This window comes from Hemicordylus capensis, chromosome 10 (genome assembly GCF_027244095.1).
Source record: "Hemicordylus capensis ecotype Gifberg chromosome 10, rHemCap1.1.pri, whole genome shotgun sequence".
NCBI classification, from domain to species: Eukaryota; Metazoa; Chordata; class Lepidosauria; order Squamata; family Cordylidae; genus Hemicordylus; species Hemicordylus capensis.
Window position 1 is genome coordinate 1030905 of NC_069666.1, and position 21996 is coordinate 1052900.

The 21996-nt window shown below is 57.4% G+C and overlaps 1 protein-coding gene across 13 annotated transcripts in view; it reads left to right on the forward strand.

Moving 5' to 3' along the window:
• The window catches only part of TLE3 (TLE family member 3, transcriptional corepressor), a 35717-nt gene extending 15649 nt beyond the window's left edge, over window positions 1–20068 (forward strand). The window contains exons 6-20 of one of the 13 annotated variants that reach the window (XM_053272070.1): window positions 1471–1575; window positions 6971–7172; window positions 8140–8156; window positions 10189–10308; window positions 10821–10871; window positions 11893–12045; window positions 13057–13189; window positions 13631–13830; window positions 14290–14366; window positions 14747–14996; window positions 15257–15504; window positions 16258–16405; window positions 17136–17286; window positions 17694–17770; window positions 18639–20068. In XM_053272070.1, coding sequence (XP_053128045.1) covers window positions 1471–1575; window positions 6971–7172; window positions 8140–8156; window positions 10189–10308; window positions 10821–10871; window positions 11893–12045; window positions 13057–13189; window positions 13631–13830; window positions 14290–14366; window positions 14747–14996; window positions 15257–15504; window positions 16258–16405; window positions 17136–17286; window positions 17694–17770; window positions 18639–18746 — 2040 coding nt within the window. In that variant the 3' untranslated portion in view covers window positions 18747–20068. Of the gene's footprint in view, window positions 1–1470; window positions 1576–6967; window positions 7173–8139; window positions 8157–10188; window positions 10309–10820; window positions 10872–11892; window positions 12046–13056; window positions 13190–13630; window positions 13831–14289; window positions 14367–14746; window positions 14997–15256; window positions 15509–16257; window positions 16406–17135; window positions 17287–17693; window positions 17771–18638 lie in introns of those variants that run through there. The other 12 variants (XM_053272069.1, XM_053272083.1, XM_053272074.1 and 9 more) reach the window with 12 other exon arrangements.
• The last annotated feature ends 1928 nt before the right edge of the window (window positions 20069–21996 follow it).

Sequence of the window (21996 nt, forward strand, 5' to 3'; positions counted from 1 at the left end):
CTGACCCCCCCCATAAGGGCTTCTCCCTTCGGGGGTCATCCACAGACTACTGAGGTCTCCAAGCTGGCGAAGGGCCACTTTCCTCCCCTCCCGCCCCTCTGTGGTTTTTAAGGACAAAAGGAGAGGAGGACTCAGAAGGCCTGAGCGAGAGAATCTGCCCCATCCTACAGAGTGGGGCATCTCATCTGCTGCTGGGGGGGCGTGTTTTGCCCCACTTCCCAATCTGCTGGCTTCTTCCCCCCTTCTTAATCTTAATGACCACTTTATTAATTCATCATGGCTTTACAGTCGTTCAGAAGCACAATTAAAATTCCCATCTGCCTGGATTTAGTTTTTTCTGGTCCATAATCAATGGGAGCCACACTGAGCAAAGAACCCCGAGTTTGGCTTCCTTCCTTCCTGAGAATTCTGCCACGGCTGCCCTTCCCAGCGTGGTCTCTTCCCACGCGATGAGCCCGTGCATATCGCTTTGTGCAGAAGGGCCTGCGTCCGCTCAGCCTGTGTTGAACAAGCCCCCCGGGGGGCTTGGTCAGACTCAGGCTTTGCCAGCAGAAGGTTAGGGACCTGGGGCTGCTCTCCGTGGCCTTCCAGCGTGTCCCTGTGCTGGATCTGCTTTTCCTTGGAGTCTTGGGTTCTCCCTCATCCCAGTATCCCCTGCAGCAGCTTCTGGGATGACTGGAATAGACACCAGAGGATGACGCACTGTTCACTTTCCCTCCAAACCAAATGAAAGGTGCATTCTTGCATCCACTGGGGAGAACTTGGGTGCACAGGAAGCTGCCTTCTCCTGAGTCAGGCCATTGGTCTGCCTAGTCTAGTATTGTCCCCACGGACCGGCAGCAGCTCTCCGGGGTCGTTCTCAGCCTCCCCGGAGACGCTGCTGCCAGGGACCGAACCTGGAGCCTCCCTCCTGCCAGGCAGGGACTCTGCCCCGATCTACGGCCCCAGCCCTCTAGGGAAAGAGGGCAAGACGTGTGGCGTGCAAGCAAGGCCTTCGGATGCAGCGGTGTCTCTTCTGAGGACACGCATTTCTCCTGGCTTTGGTGTACCTCTAGGGACACATCTGTGCCGCAAACCTAAACGGGTTCCAGACGGGTTTAATTGCCGGGGCTTCCCTGCCGGGGCTTCTGGGAACGGTGGCTTTGTGGGCGGGCTGAGAATGGTCCGTCCAGCTGCAGAGCAGGGCCCCACAGGGCAGGAGTTCCCCGAATGCCTTGGGGACAGAAGCAGTGTTGCTTGTGATTCCCGGAGGTGGTTGACTACAACTCCCAGCATCTTCCACTGCAATGGCCTTTGGCGGGGGATGGTGGGAGTTGTAGTCGACATCTGGGAATCCTTGTTACAGGGAGCGCTGGGCAGAAGCCACCGCAGCTGAGGCCCGTGGGTCTTGGGCGTTGCTGGCCCGCCCTTGGGGGGGGGGGGGAAGAGGCCTTAACCCCCGTTTCTCCCCCCCGCTCTTTCTCTCCGCAGCACCAACAGCAAGTGGCTCAGGCTGTTGAGCGTGCCAAGCAGGTCACCATGTCGGAGCTGAACGCCATCATCGGGGTACGTGGAGTTCCCAGTCTGCCTCTCACCGTGTGTATACCCCTCTATTCCTATCACTTGCCACAAGCAGAGACAGCCCTGCCCAGCGAGGGCTTCCCAGGAGGGCCGGCCTCTCGGGGAGGGTTTTGCCCAAACCGGGGTGGTGTGTGTGGTGTGCTTCTCCCCGCGCCAGGTGTCGCTGCCTCTCCAGCCTGGGAAGGCCTGGCTTGCGTGTCCCCGAGCGGGGGGAGGAAGGGCTCCTCGCTGGCCTCCGGCTCAGTTGGGCTTCTGCTTCTACTGGGCGGACCCCGCTTCTCCGTGAGCGCCGCAGACACTGCCGCCGGGCAAAGAGATGCCGCGAGTGGCCTCTCTGGGCCCCAAGTGTCTGGCTGGCTGCTGAGGGCTCTGGGCCGGGCTTCCCTAGCTGGAGATCCGCCTGCAGGTGAGGAGTCTAATCTTGCCTCGGTTCTGACCGTAGGCTGCCTGCCCCCCCCCCCCCGCCCCGGCACACATGTGGCCGGCCACCCAAATGCAAACCCAGTAAGCCCCCAATCCTTGCTCCTCAGCAGAACCAGAACGGATGCAGTGCAGGGAGATCCGTGCCAAAGACGGCCCTAGACTGACTTCCCCCGGTCTCTTTCACACGCAGACCGCAACAGTTATTGCACAATTGCAAGCCCTTCTCTTGCAGCCCTTGCTGAGGTCAGGTCTGTCTCTGTTTCATTGTTGACGTGACATGTACGGTGGGGTTGGGTCCCCCCCTTGCATTGACTAGGCCTGGGCTGGAGTTCCCAGCCTTGGAACTGTCGGACCACAACTCCCATCACCCCCAGCCATGAAGTCTTGGGATGATGGGAGTTGTAGTCCAGCGACCTGGAGACCAAGGCTGGGAGCTCCTGGTCTGAGAGATGCCGCAGGTTTTACTCACTGGCAGGGATCTGGGCCAGCCTGCCCCATCCCACCCACCTGCTGCTTCTCGGCTGATCAGATGCTCCCCTTGGCTCAGTGATAAGCACCGCCCCGGGTTCCCTCTTGCAGAGAGCAGGGGCGGCACAGTCCGTGCTGAGCGGAGGAGGACTGAGCAGTACCCTGGCCTTGCCGGTCTGTGTTAACTCTGGATGTGTTAGCCTGGATCACGGCACGGCTTGAGTTCTTGTGTCGATGCTGCAAAAATGGTATCCTCCAGTCACCTTTCTGGAACGGCTTCCTTGCGCGGCAGAGTTTAATGTTGGCCTTTTTCTTTTGACGGCGGGGGACGGCTCTGTGAAAATGGTGGGACGCTCTTTTCTGGGTTGTGACTGCCGTCCTCGGAATTGTCTGAGCTCGTTTCCCAGCACAACTGCCGTTTAAAACGTCGAGTTAAAAATCAGCCTTGCTGTAGCTCTTTTTCTTGCTGATGCATGCTCACCTTTACTCTGTTCTTAACAAAGACGGGCAGCTCCTAGGAACATAGGAAGCTGCCGGATACTGAGTCAGACCCTTGGCCCATCTAGCTCAGTATTGTCTTCACAGACTGGCAGCAGCTTCTCCCAGGTTGCAGGCAGGAGTCTCTCTCTGCCCTCTCCTGGAGACGCTGCCAGGGAGGGAACTTGGAACCTTCTGCTCTTCCCAGAGTGGCTCCATCCCCTGAGGGAATATCTGACAGTGCTCACACTTCCGTTCTCCCATTCAAATGCAACAAGGGTGGACCCTGCTTAGCTAGGGGGACAAGTCATGCTTGCTCCCACCAGGACTTCCTCTTGTTGGTCTTAAATTTCTTGGTTCTAGTGTGTTTAAATCGACTTGATGGCACGCTTTACCTTTTAGTGTGGTGAGAGAGGGAGAGGAGTTTCTCTCTGTCCACTCGCTCTGCTCCATGCATGATTTTTATACACCTCCCTACACATTTCAGCGGTAGGGCTAGGACATAGGGAGGGGGCCTTGCTCTGACCCCTGCACCTCTCTGGGCGATGCCACCCTTTCCTGGCTGCAGTCTGCCCCTGTGCCGTTGGAATCGGGAAAGAGCAGGCCGTGTGGGGAGTAGGATCCAGTGGGCAGGCAGGCTTCCTGTGTCGTGTTGGAGCAAGCAACCCCATGGGGATATGGGAAGCAGACTCCTCTCTTCCCCAAGGCAGCCTGTAGTTGGCCAGGCTGTGAAATGCAGCTCCTGCCTCGCTGCGTGGCCAGAGCAGCATCGTGAGGAGCTTTCTGTGCCTCGGGTGGTCAAAACCAGAAGAGCACGGACTGTCCTTGGCCTGCCGCTGAGCTGAGTCACGGTGACTTCTGCTGTCCTCGCAGTCTTGGCTGGAAGGCCTTTTGCTCCCTGACCTTTCCTCCCAGGGCTGGCTTGAACTGGGGTGGGGAGGGCGAGAGGCAGGAATGAGGAAGCCAGCCGAGGGGCTTGATGGGCTCCTTCTCGGAGGCTGAGAAGTTTCGGAGGCTCCCAGGCAGGTCAGAGCAGAGCTTGGAATTCCGTTAAGGGGAGGGGGGAGGGAGGCCTGCCTGTCCATCTCCCCCCCCCGCTTCAAGGTAATTGCTTCCTGGATGAGATGGAGTCCAGGGGGGCTAATGGCCCACCTGCCAAAACTTTCACAATGTGGGGATGACGAGGCCGCTGTGGACCTGCTCTGGCTGGAGGGTGTCGGTGCTTCACAGCAGCCTTGTGTGGACGAAAGGCAAACCCACGGAGGGCCGTGGCGGTGGTTTTAAGACTGAACAAGGGAAGCCATCAAGAACAGGGGCGCAGCTATCGTAGGTCAAGGGGAGACAGTTGTCTCTCCCCCCCGGCAAGTCACATGACTGACTCCCCCAGCCGCGCACCTGCCCTGCTTCCTTCCGTTGGATTCATCCTCCGAAACTGATGTGAGTGTTCAGACCTGGAGCTACCAGAACAGCAGGTCTTTCTCTAGGACCATTACATGACTTGCATCGTCCACAATTTACAAAACCTTTTAAAAGATGATTTAGGATGATGTTCTATTGTGGCACATAGGAGATAGACAGATAGAGAGGCAGATTTTACTATGCTTTTTGTTACCACCATCCAGCCTCATTTAATAGCAATAGCAATAGCAATAGCACTTACATTTATATACCGCTCTATAGCTGGAGCTCTCTAAGCGGTTTACAATGATTTAGCATATTGCCCCCCAACATTCTGGGTACTCATTTTACCGACCTCGGAAGGATGGAAGGCTGAGTCAACCTTGAGCCCCTGGTCAGGATTGAACTTGTAACCTTCTGGTTACAGGGCGGCAGTTTTACCACTGCGCCACCAGGGGCTCTTCTTAAGACTTCTTTACTTCATGAGCTGAGCTTCAGTGAGGGGGGGCCCATTTTAAAATCTTGTCTCTGGGCCCACTCCAACCTTGCTACACCCCTGATCAAGAAACTTCTATTATCCACACATTGGCAGGAGAGGTGAGTCCTGGTTGATGACATGGACAGGGTTGACATCATCATGGCAATAAAAGGATAAAAGTAAGAATATATTAGACAAAAATAAATCACAATAAATATTCTCCAGCTCTTTAATATGATAAAATGCAAATAATAAAATAAAAATTGGATTTCCCCATTGGGTGAGCAGAAGCGAGCCTGGACTCTGCGGCCAAATGGCCAGGCACAATAGTTTCACCGTTGCAAGGGGAGGGCGAACAGCAGCCTCTGTCCTGGCTGACCTTGTGTTCAAGCTGCTCTTGGCACTGGTGTTCCTGCTCACCTGTAAAAGAGGGTTGTCAAAGAAAACGGTTCCTTGGCCTTTGTGCAGCTCTGCTGACCATCTACGGAGTCAGACCATTGGTCTGTCTCGCTCAGTATTGGCTTCACAGACTGGCAAGACTCTTCCAAGGTCAAGCTTTGCTCCTGTCCTGCCTCCAGGCTCCTGGCTCTCTGCCGGCCTCCCGCCTTGCTCTGGGCCTCTGTGAAAGGGATCCATGGCTTCAGTCTGCAGCTCTGGAAGTGATTAGGTGTCTTGACTCCGTGTCGTGCAAGTGCTGAACTCTTAAGTGGTGAACCATTAAATCGGTTAACAAAGCCATGAAGCAGGAAGTACATAATCCAATTAAAACGGCTCTGCATGATGAGAGAGAGGGGGTGGGGGAGGGAGGTGTGTTCCTGCGCCTGGCTGCTGCCTCCTGCCTTCCCCATGGGCTGCTCTCACCTCCAACCTTAACCCTCTTTCGGCAGCCATGTGTGCCAGAGTCCCGCTGGCTTCTCCTGCCTTGCTTGGATGCGTCTGCCTCTCTCTCTCTCGCTGTCGCCTGTATTTGGGTTCCAAAGAGCTGGGTCTTCCGTCTGCAGGCCAAGAGCCGGGGTGGGGGGGCAATGGGGCAGGGCATGGCCAGGTTTTCCTGTGGGGGGGGAGTGCCCTTGACTGGCCATAGCTGAGCCCCCTGAATTCAGCTCCATGGATGCTGCAGGGATGCTTTTCCTGAGGGCCACACAGAGCGGCTAGTTGGCCCTGCCCGCTCAAATGTCTTGGCCACAGCCAGGTCCATAGCCAGGGCAGGCAGGCTAGGGTGGGCCTGCCCCCCTCCCCATTTTTCTCCGCCTCTAAAGCTTTTACTTTTTTTTTTTTTTAACTGCTGTGTTGTCCTGGAGAGCAACTTGGGTGGTAAAACCTGCCCCACTCCTCTTCTTTGATGCCCCCCCCCACTTTTATACTGGCGGTGGGGCTGGCCTTTAAGCCAGGGCAGAATCATTAGCCCCATATTTTGGAGATGGTCTGGGGGGCTGGCGCTGACTTCACCCTGTGCATTTGTGGCTGAGGTTACATTTGAATCCCGGACTTGCTGGTTTGTCGCTCGCGCTAAGCCCCTAGGATAGGAGCTGCTCAAGGGGAAGGGGGTGCTCAGCTCCCCCCCCAGCTGTTCTCCAACCCCCACTCCCTTCCTGCTTGCCCTGACGGCAGGCCTGCTGAGTGCTGTGCAGGGTCGCTGATCTTGTGTAATCCCTTGAGAGGAGGTGGGAGGCTGGGATGCATTTGCGTGTTGCTTGTGGGCTGGTTCTTACTGTCTGTGTTTTGTGGGTGCGTTTTGTGTGTTGCTTGTGGGCTGGTTCTTCCTGTGTGCGTTTGCTTGTTGCTTGTGGGCTGGTTCTCTGACATGCAAGCTGCTTTGGGTTCCGATATGGAGGAAGAGGAGCTGGGTATAGACTCGGAAAGAGAAGCGATGCCTAATCCGGCCTTTGCACCAGTTTCCCCTTAAAACCTCTGCACTCTGTTGTCTCCGGAATTATGGACATGGTCTTGCGTTGGGTTTCGGCTGCTTTTGATCCACTTCTAACTTGAGCTACTACCGTAGGAGAATGTCTGAGTCTTCCCTGCAGCCAGCCTCCTTCCCGCTCCCTCCACCTGGTGCCGCTTGACGGTGCAGGGTTTTGTCTGGTGCCCTTCTGACCGTTGGCTTGGTGCCCTTCTGACCGTTGGTCTCCCTGCCCCTCCTGACCGTTGGCTTGATTGCAGCAGCAGCAGCTCCAGGCCCAGCACCTCTCGCATGCCGCTCACGGGCCGCCCGTCCAGCTGCCTCCTCACCCCTCTGGCCTGCAGCCGCCCGGGATCCCGCCCGTCACGGGGAGCAGCTCCGGCCTCTTGGCCCTCGGCGCCCTCGGAAGCCAAACGCACTTGACTGTGAAAGACGAGAAGAACCACCACGACTTGGACCATCGAGGTGAGGACCTGGCCACGGCTGCGAGGCCACTGAGCCCCTTCCCGCTCGGGGCCCTCCAAGGGGGTCTGCGCAAGAGATGCGTGGAGGGGGAGGAATCCTGTTGGGCTTTATGCAAGGGGGGGGCTTCCCTTTGCCCGAGCGGGTGGCGGTTTCCTGCACCAAACGAAACCATTAACCTGCTGGCCTCCTGTGGCCCCCCGTTCTACAGCTCCATTCTATTTTGCACTAAAAGGTCATCCTGAATCCCAGGATAGTGGTTGCTGACTGCCCCCCAGCTGGCGGGAGAGACAGTCTGCCACCGACTCAGCAGGCTGGTTCACGTGCCCATGGAGGTGGGGCCAAAGTCCTGCCCAAGGACGGGATGCTCTCGTTTTGAGGGCGAGGGTCCTGCTGGGGGGGGAGTTCTCTCAGTGGCTTAGTGAGGTGGCGGGGGTGTGTGTGGAGCCCTCTGACCCAGCAAGACCCTCGCACACCCCCATGGCCCTGCACTTTTCTATTTCAAAGCCCGATTGTGGGCAGGACGCTTGTCCCACTTGGGGAACCATCCTGGGGTCCAGCCCACGGTCTTTGCTGGAGAAGGCCCTCCTGAGGGCCGGCAGGACTCCTCCCGTTTCCTTCTCGACTTGGACAGCGGCGTAAACCGTTTGCTTTCCTCCCCTGCCCCCCCGTGCACTTCCTCTGTGTGTCTCAGCGCATTTTTCCCTGACGGTGGCTTGTTTTGTCCTGCAGTAGTTTGCCAAAAAGAAAAGAAAAAAAGAGGCCGGCTCTCTGGGCCAAGATTCCTTCTGGGGAACAAAGATGAAAAGGGCAGCTGGGCTTTTATCAAGCCAGGCCAGAAATCCGACGTGCTCAGAAACTGCGAGATTGATGTTCTATTTTAAGGCTCTCTCTCTCTTTCTCCCTCCCTCCCCCTCCCCTCCGCCAACTTCCCATTGAACTTGGCTGATGCCTTCCCTGTGACCGAAAGATCGTGACTCCAGCGTGGTAAGACCTGCTTTCGTTCTCTGCCGACTTCACCAAATCCATTTGAATGCTGAATTCTTTTGCTCTTCCTCTTTCCAAACCAACTGATTTCCCTGCATTAAACAAAGACATGCCTGAAAACACGAAGCCAAATGGAATCTGAAAGGTGGTCCTGGGTGCTGCGTCCATATTTTATCTGGACTCAGGCAATTCAGGGGGGGGCGTGTTTCCCTTTTTCCCTCGGGGGCTTCTGCGATTCTGCCTCTGAGCATTGCAGATGAGAGTGGTTGAATCTGCACGGTTGTCCGGGGCGGTTGGCGGCGGCGGTAAAGAGAGACGCCCGCCCGCAATTAGGAAAGTGATTTTGTTCCTGGTAGCTGTTCTATTATCCTGGGTCATCTAATCTTTGGGGAGGACTCGGGTTATTGCATTGTGCGGAGCGAGACTCGGAAGGTCAGGCAGTTAACGAAGCGTCTCGAGCATGGCGGCCGCGGCAGGCCCCTGGAGGCCCTCCCCTCCCCCGCCCGCTGTCCGTCTGCGCATTAATGAGTTCTTGAATGCGCTCAGCTGCCTTGGAGAGTCTTCAGTCTGGCTTCTGGCATGAGAAATGAGGGAGCCGAGCCGGGGACTGGGTGGCACAGCCCGGCCTTGTTGTCTTTGCCACAAAGCCTTTGCCTCGCTTGATTCTTCCCAGTGGCTTGCGGTGGGGCCGGCTGGCTCTCTTGCAAGGGGGGCACGAGGCTGGCCCCCCCCCCCCGCCCAGCTGCCTGTGCACCGATGATTACAAAGGCAGCCAGGGACGCCTTGGGATGCGGAGGGGAAGGGAAGGCCATCTTGGTGGGAGCAGCCGGGGAGTACACAGCCCCTTCCTGCCCTTCGCTGGAAGCTCAGCTGGGAGGGGGTGGCGGAGAACAAGCCACGCAGGCCCCCAGAGGAAGAGGAGGAGGGTGAGGGTGCTTTGTCTCTCCTGGCTCCGGAAGAAGTCGTCCCCCCCCCGGGAGGGACCTGCCCTTGCCCATCCTCGGGAAGCTCCCGCATTTCCTGAGCCAAGGCGGCAGCCTTAGGAGGCAGACTTGGGGGCAGCCCCCTTTCAGCATGGCTGGTGGGGCTGAGGGGGGCCAGGGCTTGCCCAGGCGGCTGGCTGGGGCTGCTGCAGGGGAGACGCAGGCCAAGGGCTAGACTTCTGCGATGCAGGCCAAGAAGAGTGCACCGGGGGAAAGGGAAGCTCTGAGCTGCTTTGCCTGAGCAAAGGGACTCCAGAGGCCTGGGGGGGGGGGGACTGAGCAGGGGGCGGGGGGAGGAGCGAGAGAGGAGGGCTGTCTTCCGCTGGGGAGCCCAATGCCCGTCCTTTCGGCTGGAGCTTGCAGAGGCCGGTGGCTGATGGGAGCCCCTCTCTGTGGGAGGCCTGTAACGGAGGGAGGATGGATGCAGCTGCTCCTCCGCCGCACTCTTGACTCGAAGTCTCAGGTTTGCAGAGAGCAGGGGCTTCGGCTGCTTGGAAGCTCCTTTTCCTCCACGCTAGGACTGCTGCACGTGGCTGACCTTCTGGGCAACAGACGTGGGGGGCGGTCAGATCTGCCATTTGGGCCGCCTTGGGCAGGTCATGCCTTTGGTCTCGCCCAGCCCCCAGGCAATGCCCGCCATCTTGGAGAGGTGTTGTGTGCAGGACAGAGGGAGACGGAACCCTGCGGTCTTGGTTTGCTGCTGGCTGTGAGGAAGCACTCCTCAAGTGCTTGGAAGGCCTCGATGGTAGCCAAAGGCCAATTTCTTGGTTTTATTCTTAAACCAGCCTTTGTCTACAGAGACCACTGCCAGGGGTCCCTTCTGGTTGGGGGATACTGGCCGGCACCTTGGAGTGTTTTGCCCTCTTTACACCCAAGGGCTACACTTCGCTTTTCCCAGGGGCTGCCCTCCCTCCCAGAGCTTGAAAGCAGAAGACAAGTGGCAGTTATCCCTTGGAAGAAGGCACCATTTTTATTTTTTATTGGGTTGAACTGGCCACTGGAAACGGAGCATTTCCAACTCCCTCCCCCTTTTTGATCTGCTCTTCCAGAATAATTCCATTTCTCCGTCGGAGAGTTTGAGAGCCAGCGAGAAGCACAGGAGCTCTGCCGACTACAGCATTGACTCCAAGAAGCGGAAAGCGGAGGAGAAGGACAGCATGAGCCGATACGTAAGTCTGCAGGCCTGAGTGCTCCTTCTCCGGGCGTCGGAGAAAGATGGTCCGCTTAGGAACAAGGCGGAAGGGAGTGGGCCAAGGGACTCTCTTGAACCAGCCGCCTGAGCTGCTTTGAGCGTAGCTTGAGAAGCCGGCTGTGAACTCTGTAAATGCCACGACTGCATTCCTAGTTTGCGCCTTGAGTTTTAATTTTCCGTGTGGAATTGGAATTTGAGTTCACCACTCTAGTTTGGCTGCAAAATGAAGCAAGTCGTTGTGCAAAAAGGACCTTGCTAAATTCTGAGGAGCTCCGTTTTAGAGGTGGTGGCTTTCAGTTTGGGTAACTGAGTTTCAGTTGCAGGCAAAACTTGCTTTCGGCCCCACATCCAGCTACTGGTGGGTGAAGGTGTGGTTGGGCATCTCCTTCGTGGACACCTAAAGCAGGAGGAGGCATTGCCTGTGCCCTTTCGGGGGGGGTGTCCGTCCTGTTTTCCTCTTTCACCAGAGTCACTGGATTCTTGTTTCAGGACAGCGATGGTGACAAGAGCGACGATTTGGTGGTGGACGTCTCAAATGAGGTGAGCGGGGGTGTCGCTCCATTCCTCCCTAACTCCTGGCCATTGGTGCAGATAACAAAAAGTCCAGCATTTAGAAAGGAAAACAGATTTACACTTTAAGTAAATGAAGCACATTTGCCTGGTTTCCTTCCTTTTTATTAAAATTTTATTCCATCTTTCTTCCAAGGAACATGGGGTGGCATGCATGGCCCCCCACTTTGTTCATCTTCACAACAACCCTGTGAGGTAGGTTAGGCTGAGAGTGGGACTGAGACCCCGCCCCCCGTGAGTGTCACAGCTGAGGGAGGACTTGAACCCAGGCCTTCCGAGTCCTACTCTGACACTCTAACCACTATGCCATGCTGGCTGCAGTCTGCAAAATCTGATATTTTTTTCTACAGCTTCTGTAGAGTCATGCTAATGGGATCTTCTTTGTCTTTGAAGCTGGCTTCACAGAATTCTAGACCAGGGTTGGCAACCGTTCAGGTCTGCCAAGACTTCATTTATTCACTCTCCTGTAAGGTTTGCTTGCCAGTAATACTTTCTGTGTTAAAAGGGTGTGTGTGTGTGTGTGTGTGTGTGTGTATTTATGCACGCAGGCACGTTGTATGTAAAGTAAATAATGGTTTTTAGATTGCATCATCATATAAAATAGATTTAAAATGCAGCTCTGGCCAATTTAGTTCCTGGGCAAGCAGAATTTCTGAGAAACTCCCACTAAAGCCCAGCCCTGGATATAGACATGGAGACATCCCAGTGGCCCTTGCGGACAGGAGGGAGCAAAGAGGACATTGCGTGGAAGAAGAATTGGCCCCTACTAAACTCAGTGCTGCAGCCTCTTCTCCGGGGTCTCTGTGGGTGCCGCTCCGTCGTCTTGCATGGCGCTCTTGCTGACCTTTTCTTAGAGAACCGGAGGGCCCCCCCCCCTTCATGCCCTGCCTAGTAAATGTGCACTATAGTCCTGCTCTGAAACACCCCCACCCCCCATGGGACACACACTGTAGCAGCCCCACGGCTAACCGCGCCCTCCTTCTGTCCCCAGGACCCCGCCACGCCTCGGGTGAGCCCCGCCCATTCGCCCCCCGAAAATGGGATTGACAAAGCCCGGGGGCTGAAAAAGGATGCCCCGAACAGCCCCGCCTCGGTGGCCTCGTCCAGCAGCACCCCCTCTTCCAAGACGAAAGACCTGGGCCATGTAAGTGAGCGCCTGGCACGAGCTGCCCCCTCCCGGCTTGCCAGTGCGAGCCCCTTATTTTTGGAAAGTGTGGAAGGCCTCAGGCCGTTGCGGGGGGTGTGAGTGTGTGATGGGAGTTGCAGGCCCACGACACCTGAGGACCCAACTGAGAACCCCTGCCGTAAAGCCACCGCACTGTTGCACCCCAGGAGCGTGGAGCAGTTCTTTTATTGCAGCCGTCGGCCAAACAGATCCCAGGAGAGAACGGCAAACGGGACCCTCCGTGGCCACGGCCAGCCCCAAACCCCCAGGGGAACAAACTCCATGCTAGAAGCTCAGTAGGGATGAGAGGAGGAGAGCTGGTCTGGTGGCAGCAGGCATGACTTGTCCCCTTAGCTAAGCAGGGTCTGCCCTGGTTTGCATCTGAATGGGAGACTAGAAGTGTGAGCACTGCAAGAGATTCCCCTGAGGGGATAATAAGGGGGTCTCTCTGGGAAGAGCAGGAGGTTCCAAGTTCCCTCCCTGGCAGCATCTCCAAGAGCGGGCTGAGAGAGACTCCTGCCTGAAGCCTTGGAGAAGCCACTGCCAGTCTGTGTAGACCATACTGAGCGAGATGGACCAGTGGTCTGACTCAGTATATGGCAGCTTCCTAGGTTCCTATGAATTGTCCCCTTTGCTAAGCAGGGTCCGCCTTGATTTGCACTTGGATGGGTGACCACATGCGAGCGCTGTGAGATTTTCCTCCTCCTCAGGGGAGGGGCCTTAGCTCAGTGGAAGAGCCCCTGCTTTGCATGGAGAAGGTCCCCGGTTCATTCCCTGGCAGCATCTCCCAAGTAGGCCTGGGAAAGACCCCTGCCTGAAGCCCCGGAGAGCCGCTGCCAGTCAGAGTTGGCAAGACTGAACTAGATGGACCAAGGGTCTGACTCGGTAGAAGGCAGCTTTCTTTGAGGCCGGGCAGACTTTCCAGGGGACAGAGTCTGGCATGGCGATCCATTTGCTCACCAGCAGCGCCTTTCCCCCCTCTTGCACCAGAACGATAAATCCTCCACCCCGGGGCTGAAGTCCAACACTCCCACGCCACGCAACGACGCGCCCACGCCTGGGACCAGCACGACTCCAGGGCTCCGACCGTTGCCAGGCAAGCCGTCCGGAATGGACCCCCTGGGTAGGCAGCTCCTGGGGTTTGGGGCCGCAGCTCAGGGACGGAGCGTCTGCTCTGCATGCAGAAGGCCCCAGGCTCACTCCCTGGCAGCATCAGACCCCTGCCTGCAACCTCGGAGAGCTGCTGCCAGTCAGTGTAGACAGTACTGAGCTAGATGGACCAAGGGTCTGACTCGGTATATGGCCCCGTCTTCTGTCCCTCTGCTTGGGGTCTGGCTCCTGGCTTCCAGTCTCTGCTGCCACTAACCTGCTGGGATCCACTTGATCCCAAACCCGGCTGAGTGAGAGAAGTGGGGGCACTTCCCCTGTGGGGTGGCCGGGGGGCAGCGGGGGTGCCTTGAGTCTCCCCCCTCTTCCAGCCCGCCTGGCAGCGGCTTCTCCTCCTCCTCCTCTCCAGTCTCTTGTCTCGAGCAGAGCGATCACCTGGCTCCCCTTCTTTCCGCAGCATCTGCACTGAGGACCCCCATCTCCCTGGCGGGCCCCTACGCCACCTCCTTTGCCATGATGGGGCACCACGAGATGAACGGCTCGCTGGCCAGCCCCGGGGCCTATGCTGGGCTCCACAACCTCCCCCCGCAGATGACCGCGGCTGCTGCCGCCGCCGCCGCTGCCTACGGCCGGTCTCCCATGGTGAGCTTTGGAGCTGTACGTAGACCTTTTTAGCTCCTCTCTTAACTGGGGTGGGGGGTCAGGGGGGCGGCTCAGAGCTCTGCCATTCACAGGATCTGCGGTGGCATCTTGGCCAGGTCTGGGGGCCCTGCGTGCTCCGGTTTCGTGGTCAGGTGTGAGTGAAAAAGCCGGACGGAAGCCATCGAGGCAGGCTGTCTCGGAGCCCGTCCATGCTGCTGCACATGGACTCCATCGAATGGGGCAGTGGGTGTGGTGGGGCCTGGATGCCAGGAGCCCCCCCTTGCAAAAGGAGTCAGGGAGGAAGCAGAGACGTGGGTCGGGCCTGACCCGTGGAAGAGGGAGGCTCTATTCCCGGCCACCCCTGGCGGGGGCTGGCTCTGCTTGGACTGAGCGTTTGGGTATTGTTGGTCTGGGAAACCAGGTGGCGCTTAGCTGCTGGTGCCCCAAATGTGTGTCCTTTCGTCTAATTCGCAGGTTGGCTTTGACCCACACCCGCCCATGAGGGCCCCGGTCCTCCCCACCAGCTTGGCATCCATTCCTGGTGGCAAGCCGTAAGTCCAGCTTCCGGCCTGCTCCTCCTCCCTCCCCTCCGTGGCTTCCCTGCAGCTCCTCCTCCTCAAGGACCTCCAGCCTTTAAGAACCTGCAGCAGGAAGGGAGAGGCTGGCGCAGGGGGGCTTCCCCCCCACCCCCGGGCGCCATTCTTCCGAATGCTGCCGTGCGCCTTGCGACCCCCACGGCAGAGCACAGAAGGTGTAGGGGTGACCCCTCTCTCTGGTGTCTCCAGCGGAAGGGGCTGAGGGCTTTTGGCCCCAAACCCGGAGAGCCTTTGCCAGGCCAAGTAGCAGACCCGGCTGGCCCAGGAGACGGTGGGGACCAGGCCTTGGCTTCTGCCCTGGCGTGCCCTGACCGCCTCCTCCCTCCTCTCTCTAGGGCGTACTCGTTTCACGTCAGCGCCGACGGGCAGATGCAGCCGGTCCCCTTTCCGCACGATGCCCTCGCTGGCCCCGGCATCCCCCGGCATGCCCGCCAGATCAACACGCTGAGTCACGGCGAAGTGGTGTGCGCTGTGACCATCAGCAACCCCACCAGGCACGTGTATACTGGCGGGAAAGGGTGCGTGAAGATCTGGGACATCAGCCAGCCCGGCACCAAGAGTCCCATCTCGCAGCTGGATTGCTTGGTGAGCATGAGCCTGGCGGGACCCGCGGCGGAGCTCGGCGGGTCCCAAGTTCCCTCCCTGGCAGCGTCTCCAAGACAGGGCTGAGGGAAACTCCTGCCTGCGACCTGGGAGGAGCCGCTGCCCGTCTGTGAAGACAAGACTGAGCAAGGTGGACCAAGGGTCTGACTCAGTAGATGGCAGCTTCCGCTGTTCTCGGTTTCTGTTGGCCAGAGTTGCGGGCTGAGGCGAGTGGCTGATGTTGGTTTTCCTTCCTCCTCCAGAACCGGGACAACTACATCCGCTCCTGCAAACTCCTCCCGGATGGGCGCACCCTGATCGTGGGCGGGGAGGCCAGCACGCTCACCATCTGGGACCTGGCCTCCCCCACCCCAAGGATCAAGGCTGAGCTGACCTCCTCGGCCCCCGCCTGCTACGCCCTGGCCATCAGCCCGGACGCCAAGGTCTGCTTCTCCTGCTGCAGCGATGGGAACATTGCCGTCTGGGATCTCCACAACCAGACGCTGGTCAGGTGAGCTGCTGTGTGTGTGTGTAAGAAAATATCGGATGGGAGCGTGAGGATAGTACAAGAAACACCAGCCGGATGATACAGAGAGGCTGGCCTCCGTTAGGCAAAGAACCCTTGAGAGGCCCAGATGAATACCGAAGCCTTTTGTTGGCCAAGGGCTCAGGCAGGGTGCTTGAAGCTGGACCCCCAGATGTTGGACTACAGCTCCAATCATCCCCCTTCAGCCACTGCGGCTGAGCATGGTGGGAGTCGTAGTCCAACATCTGGACTACAGCGAGAGCGAGAGCACAGCCCTGCTGGCTTCTGGTCTTGTGCTTTGCACGGCTTCCTAACTTGCCCTTTTTCTTGCCCTGGGCACTCGGACTGGAGCCGCTGGTCTGCAGCCTTCTTGAAGGCAGAGCTCTTGAGCCCCTCCCCTGCCGCTGTTTAGGGTCCCTGTAACGGGAGCAAGAGGTTGGTGGTTCGAATCCCCACTGGTCTGTTCCCCAGGCTACGGGAAACACCTATATCTAGGAGCAGCGATCTAGGAAGATGCTGAACGGCATCATCATCATCTCATGCTACGTGGGAGGAGGCCATGGTCAACCCCTCCTGTATTCTGTCAGACGACCACAGGGCGGCTCTGTGGGCGCCAGGAGTCGAAATTGACTTGACGGCACACACTTGACCTCCAGCGGAGTGGGAGGGAAGAGGGAAAGGAGACAGGGCCGCCACCCGCGCCCCTCTCTCCAGCGCCAGTGATGGTTTTGCTTCCAGGCAATTCCAGGGCCACACGGACGGGGCCAGCTGCATCGACATCTCCCACGATGGCACCAAGCTCTGGACAGGGGGCTTGGACAACACCGTGCGCTCCTGGGACCTGCGGGAAGGCCGGCAGCTGCAGCAGCATGACTTCACCTCCCAGGTAAGCCTTGGCTCAGGGCGCCCACCGCCTTGGGCCGAGAGCAAGCCGGGATGGGAGCTGCTCTCCTCCCCAGCCACGCCACACCCGGGCTGCCCTGGAAAGGTGGGCAGCGGCGTCCCTGTCTTCATGCCTCCTGCTTGGGCTGGGCGTCAGGCTCCAGTCTGTGGTGAGGCTGGTAAGGCATTGCTAGAGACCCCACAAGACACCCAGCTTTGGAAGAGAAGAGGGGAAGGAGCCGGGCTGGTGGCAGCAAGCGCGACTTGGCCCCTTAGCTAAGCAGGGTCTGCCCTGGTTGCTTATGAATGGGAGACTAGTAGTGTGAGCCCTGGAAGATTATATTCCCCTCGGGGGATAATGGAGCCGCTCTGGGAAGAGCAGAAGGTTCCAAGTCCCCTCCCTGGCAGCATCTCCAGATGGGGCTGAGAGAGACTCCTGCCTGCAGCCTTGGAGAAGCCGCTGCCAGTCTGTGTTTCCAGTGCTGAGCTAGATGGACCCAGGGTCTGACTCGCTACATGGCAGCTTCCTGTGTTCCCAAGTGGCGTCTTCCATTTGCTCATCTCCTCCCCGGTGGGAGGAGATGGGCGACTGGAAGAGGCCCCTTTCCGCCTGGCTTCAGATGCATTGCCACTTCCCCCTTGTGAGGCCGTCTTTCCCTTGGCTCCCAAGTAGGCTGGGGGGCTGTGTTCCGCAGAGCGCTGAGCCCTGCCCCCTTGGTCTTGCTCTCCCCCAGATCTTCTCTCTGGGCTACTGCCCGACGGGGGAATGGCTGGCCGTGGGCATGGAGAGCAGCAACGTGGAGGTCCTGCACCACACCAAGCCCGACAAATACCAGCTGCACCTGCACGAGAGCTGCGTCCTGTCGCTGAAGTTCGCCTATTGTGGTAAGTGGCGCCAGCCCCTGCCAGGCCGAAAGACCTTGGGCAGCAGCCAGACTGGGAGAGACTCACCCTGGGAATTGTGGAAGAGCTGCCTGCCAGAGGAGGCCGTCCCAGGCCAGATGGACCCGTGGTCTGTCTTGAAGCAAAGTTGCCATGTCAAGGTTGACTTCCGTATCCGGTGTGGTCACTGGAAATATACTTAGGGCAGGAGTTGGACTACCACTCCCATCATCCACAGTGCCCCAAGGGGGGTGATGGGGATCGTAGTCCGACAGCATGCGAGTGCCCAAGGTCGAGAACCCCTGGGCTAGAACGGCTGGGGTGAAGCCAATAATCCGCCGGGTGGTCTTGCGGTTCTGGCCGTGTTTCCTGCCCAGGGGAGACTTTCCCTCTCCTTTGTACCTTTTTAGGCAAGTGGTTTGTGAGCACCGGGAAGGACAACCTCCTCAACGCCTGGAGGACTCCCTACGGAGCAAGCATCTTCCAGGTCAGTCGCTTCGGCTTTTGGGTGCTGCCTGAACTGAAGCGGGCTGGTCGCCGGAGAGCGGCCGACGGGCTGGCAGCAAGCCCAATGGCCGCCTGGCTGTTGCGGGGCTGAGGTGCAAGCTGAAGCCCGACGTGGCCCCTTGCAAACAGCCTGAGCAGCAGTGCCTGAGTGGAGGCAGCCCTCGGCCCCCTAACCTCTTCTTGGTGCCCAGATGGAAAGGCTGGGGCGCCTCCCAGAAGGGACGGGGGCAGCAAGGCCTACCCTCTCCTGACAGGCATGAGCAAGGAGCCTCTCTCTCCCCACTGGGCCGTAGTGCTGGGGATGTGAGGGGTGCCATCCAGCACAGACCTGAGGAGGAGAAAGGGGCCGGGGGAGACTCCTGGGGGGAGAAAGGGGACCAGAGGGTGGTGAGCGGCCCTGGCGTTCCAGGTTGCTGGGGGCAAGCGAGAGGACGGGCGGCCACCGAGAGCTGCCACGGCCCCAAGAGGCTCTTCTTGCTGTTGTCCGCGTATCCGTGCTGTCCGCTCAAGTGGCGCCCTGAACTCTGGTGTGAGCGGCCTTCTCTACAGGAGCTCAAAACGCTGCCCCTCCGACTCTCTGCTGCCCCTCCGACTCTCTGCTGCCCCTCCGACTCTCTGCTGCCCCTCCGACTCTCTGCTGCCCCTCCGACTCTCTGCTGCCCCTCCGACTCTCTGCTGCCCCTCCGACTCTCTGCTGCCCCTCCGACTCTCTGCTGCCCCTCCGTCCCCATCTCCCCGAGGATTCTCGTGTGCCCCCAGTATCTTTCCCTCCTATTGCCACTGCTAGATCTTGGTGCGGATGGAAATCCCACTGGAGCTTCCTCCTTCCACCTTTTGTCTTCCTGCAGTCAAAAGAATCGTCCTCCGTCTTGAGCTGTGACATTTCGGCAGATGACAAGTACATCGTCACGGGCTCTGGTGACAAGAAGGCCACAGTCTACGAGGTCATCTATTGAAGCCGGGGGGTGCAAGGGCAGCGGGCTACGGTCTGACGGGGCGATGGTGGGATTCTGGCGGGTGAACGCCACCCGGAGAGGGGCTGAGCGGACCCTTCCGAGGGTTCTCTCTGTGGAGCTCGGCAGTCTGTGTGGACCTTCCGTTGTGTCCTTGGAGTAACGCTGTGGATTGGTACTTGGAGCCTGGTCCAGCCGGTGGTCTGAGCCCTTTGCTGGTCTGAGTTTTCTTCTGGTGTCTCCCTCCTTGGTTCTCCTGCCTGTGATGGGGAAGCAGAGATCAAGGGCTTGCTCTCAGCCGAGACTTGGCGTCCTTGTTGTGCTCTCCAGTAGACTTCTGGGAAATGTACATAGCAGAAGAGTGGAACCAGGCGGGGACTCCTGGTACAGACGCTGTGTATCTCCCCCGCTCCCCTCCTGCTTTTATTCCAAGGGATTTTGTTTTCGTTCTGGTGGTGGCCATCCCCCTCTCCCCACCCCTCCGAGGAGTCGGTTTGGGGAATCTCTGCCGGCCTGCAAAGTGTGCCCAGCGCCAGCAAAGCTGTCCTCCGATGAACCGTTTCAACGGGTCGTTCATGTGAATCGTCTGCTGTTCTGAGGCGTGGACACCGGATGGCCTGGACTTTGGAGCAGGGTTGGATGGAGCAACGCTGACGGAACAGTTGTGTTCTTCTCTGGATCCTTTCCTCTTTGGTGCGTTTGGAGCAAGCAGAAGGTCCACACCCAACTGGACTTCTGAGCACGTCCGCACGTGACAGCCGCCGGGCCTAAACACTATGGAGGAGTTTCACGGAAGCATCACTTAAACGATACGCTCAGGGAGCCTAAGTGAAAGATAAGAGCAACTTGTGTGGAATTTTATTGTGTTTGTTTTGTTTTTTACTCCAATGAAAGAAAAGTACTAGAGGTGATAACGTTTAAATGCAGGTTGTTGTTTTTTAAGTTTACTAACAAAGATGGTTTCTGTATGGTGGGGGCCGGGGGGGATATATGGCGGGTTTTATGTGGCTTTGGCAATCTTCTCTCTTTCAGCCTGGGGGCTCCAGCAAAAGTTGTGACCGGAGGTGGGAAGGCGGACGGGCAGAAGACCGCACCTCCTGGCATTTTTGTACTAAGAGTAAATAAAATTTAAACACGGGAAATCCACATATTTGTGTAGCAGAAGATTTGCCCTGTAAAGTAGCATATGGAAGAGAATTTTTATACCACATTTTTATGGATTATTTTTTAATTTTTTTTATTTTGATCTGGTTAAAAAATTAACTGCGGCTTAAAGGTGACAAGCTACCTGTTTTTATTAAAGGCCATGCCGGTGCGTAAAGGAAGATGAGTGAAGATCTTATTTACCTATTTCTGTTCCTAGGTCTGGTGCTTTTGGTTGGGGAGTTTCTTGTTTCTGGTTGGGGACTGGCAAAAGAGGAGTCTCATGAGATCTTGTTACTGAGTGAGTGTGAGTGTGTTGCTTGTTCCTTGCTCCTTAAACAAATCACTGGTGGTATCCAAGGACCCCAAGTGCCTGGGTCAATTCAAGGGGTGAAGGACCTTGGCTCTCTACCTTCTGGGTGTGACCTGTGAGCAAAGCAACTGGCCGTGTTCAGGCACCTTACCCCAACCCAAGGGGCACTGCTTGGTCTGAAACTCTGTTGGCTCACAAACGTCGGCTTTTTTGAAGGGCTTCCAAACCGGAGTGTTAAGACATGGTTTGAATCAGGTTTGCAAACCAGAGTTGCTTGGGCTGTGTCTTGCCGTGATGTGTGAGGGCTGGCATTCTGCCTCAACGCACTGCCATGCCATGGAGACAGGGAGAAATTTTTGAACCTGCGTGAATCTTAACCCTAACCCTAACCCTTGCTTGTGAATGGCTGAACGTGGCCTTGATCCCCCCAGTGTGTTCCCTTTAATGCAGGGATTCCCCACTTGGAGTCCCCAGATGTTGTTGGGGTACCTCACCCTTCACCCACAGCCGCAGTGGGCGAGGGCTCAGGTTGATGGGAGGGGTAGTCCAGCAATATCGGGGAGCCCAGGTTGAGGATCCTTGCACTGGTGCTCTTCCCACCTACTCAGGGGCTAGCAGTGACATCTTTCTATCTTCCACTTGACACCAAAGTCTGTCGCAGAACACCATTCCTGTACAATAGTAACTGGTGCTTTGAGTTAATCAACTTGTGGAATTCTCTGCCACAAGATGTGGTGACAGCCAACAACTTGGATGGCTTTAGGAGGGGTTTGGATATAACTTCGTGGAGAAGAGGTCTATCAACGGCTACTAGTCGGAGGGCTACAGGCCACCTCCAGCCTCAAAGGCAGGATGCTTCTGAGTACCAATTGAAGGGGAGTAACAGCAGGAGAGAGGGCATGCCCTCAACTCCTGCCTGTGGGCTTCCCAGCAGCATCTGGTGGGCCACTGTGCGAAACAGGATGCTGGCCTAGATGGGCCTTTTGCAGCCTCATCCAGCAGGGCCGTTCTCATGAGTTGGTGCATTTGGGGTTCTTTTTGGTAACAGAAGCATGGAAATATACCTACAAAATGCGAGGAAGCTGCAGAGAAAGGGTAGCCGTTCTTTTGCTCTCCGGTTGCTCTTGAAATGCAAGAGCACTTTACTTGGTCTGGGGACCCTGGCCCCCAACCTGCAGGGATTTTGCTGGGGATGGATTGAGCACGACAGAGCCTTCTGTGAAGCGGAGCAGAGCCGCCTTTCCGATCAATGTACCGCAAGGCATGGCTAAGTGCCCATTTAGACCTGGCCTTCAGTGGAAGAGAGCAAGGTGTGGCCATCGGGGGCTGCAGCAAGGAAGAGGCCTTTGCTTTCTGTGCCCCAGGAGTCCTCGCACGGAGAAATAAATAGGGGGTTGCATGAGATCTGGGGGTTGGGGGGCGGCTCTCTCTGCCAGTTCCCTGCAATCTCTTGCCCTTGATGGGTTGACGCATCTCGGCTCTAACCTTTCCAAAAAGTGCTGGCCAGGCAGAGTGGTAGATTTTCATGGCTGATCTCAATCCATTTTCCATTTGCTCCTCTTCCGAGGGCCGTCCCTCCAGTGTGTTCTGTGCCTGGCTGCAGATTTTGAAAACTCCAGCTGCTAATCCCTTCTCGCTGCGTATTATTAAGGACCGTTAAAAGATGCTTTTAGCTCAGGGTTTGGGGTGTCCCCCCTCTTTTTGGAAGGGGGATTTAATGCAGCTCTGAAAGAGTGGAACAAATTTGTGCTGGGTGGTTTTAAGAAATGACTTGGGAGTTCTGCAGTAGATTTCTGT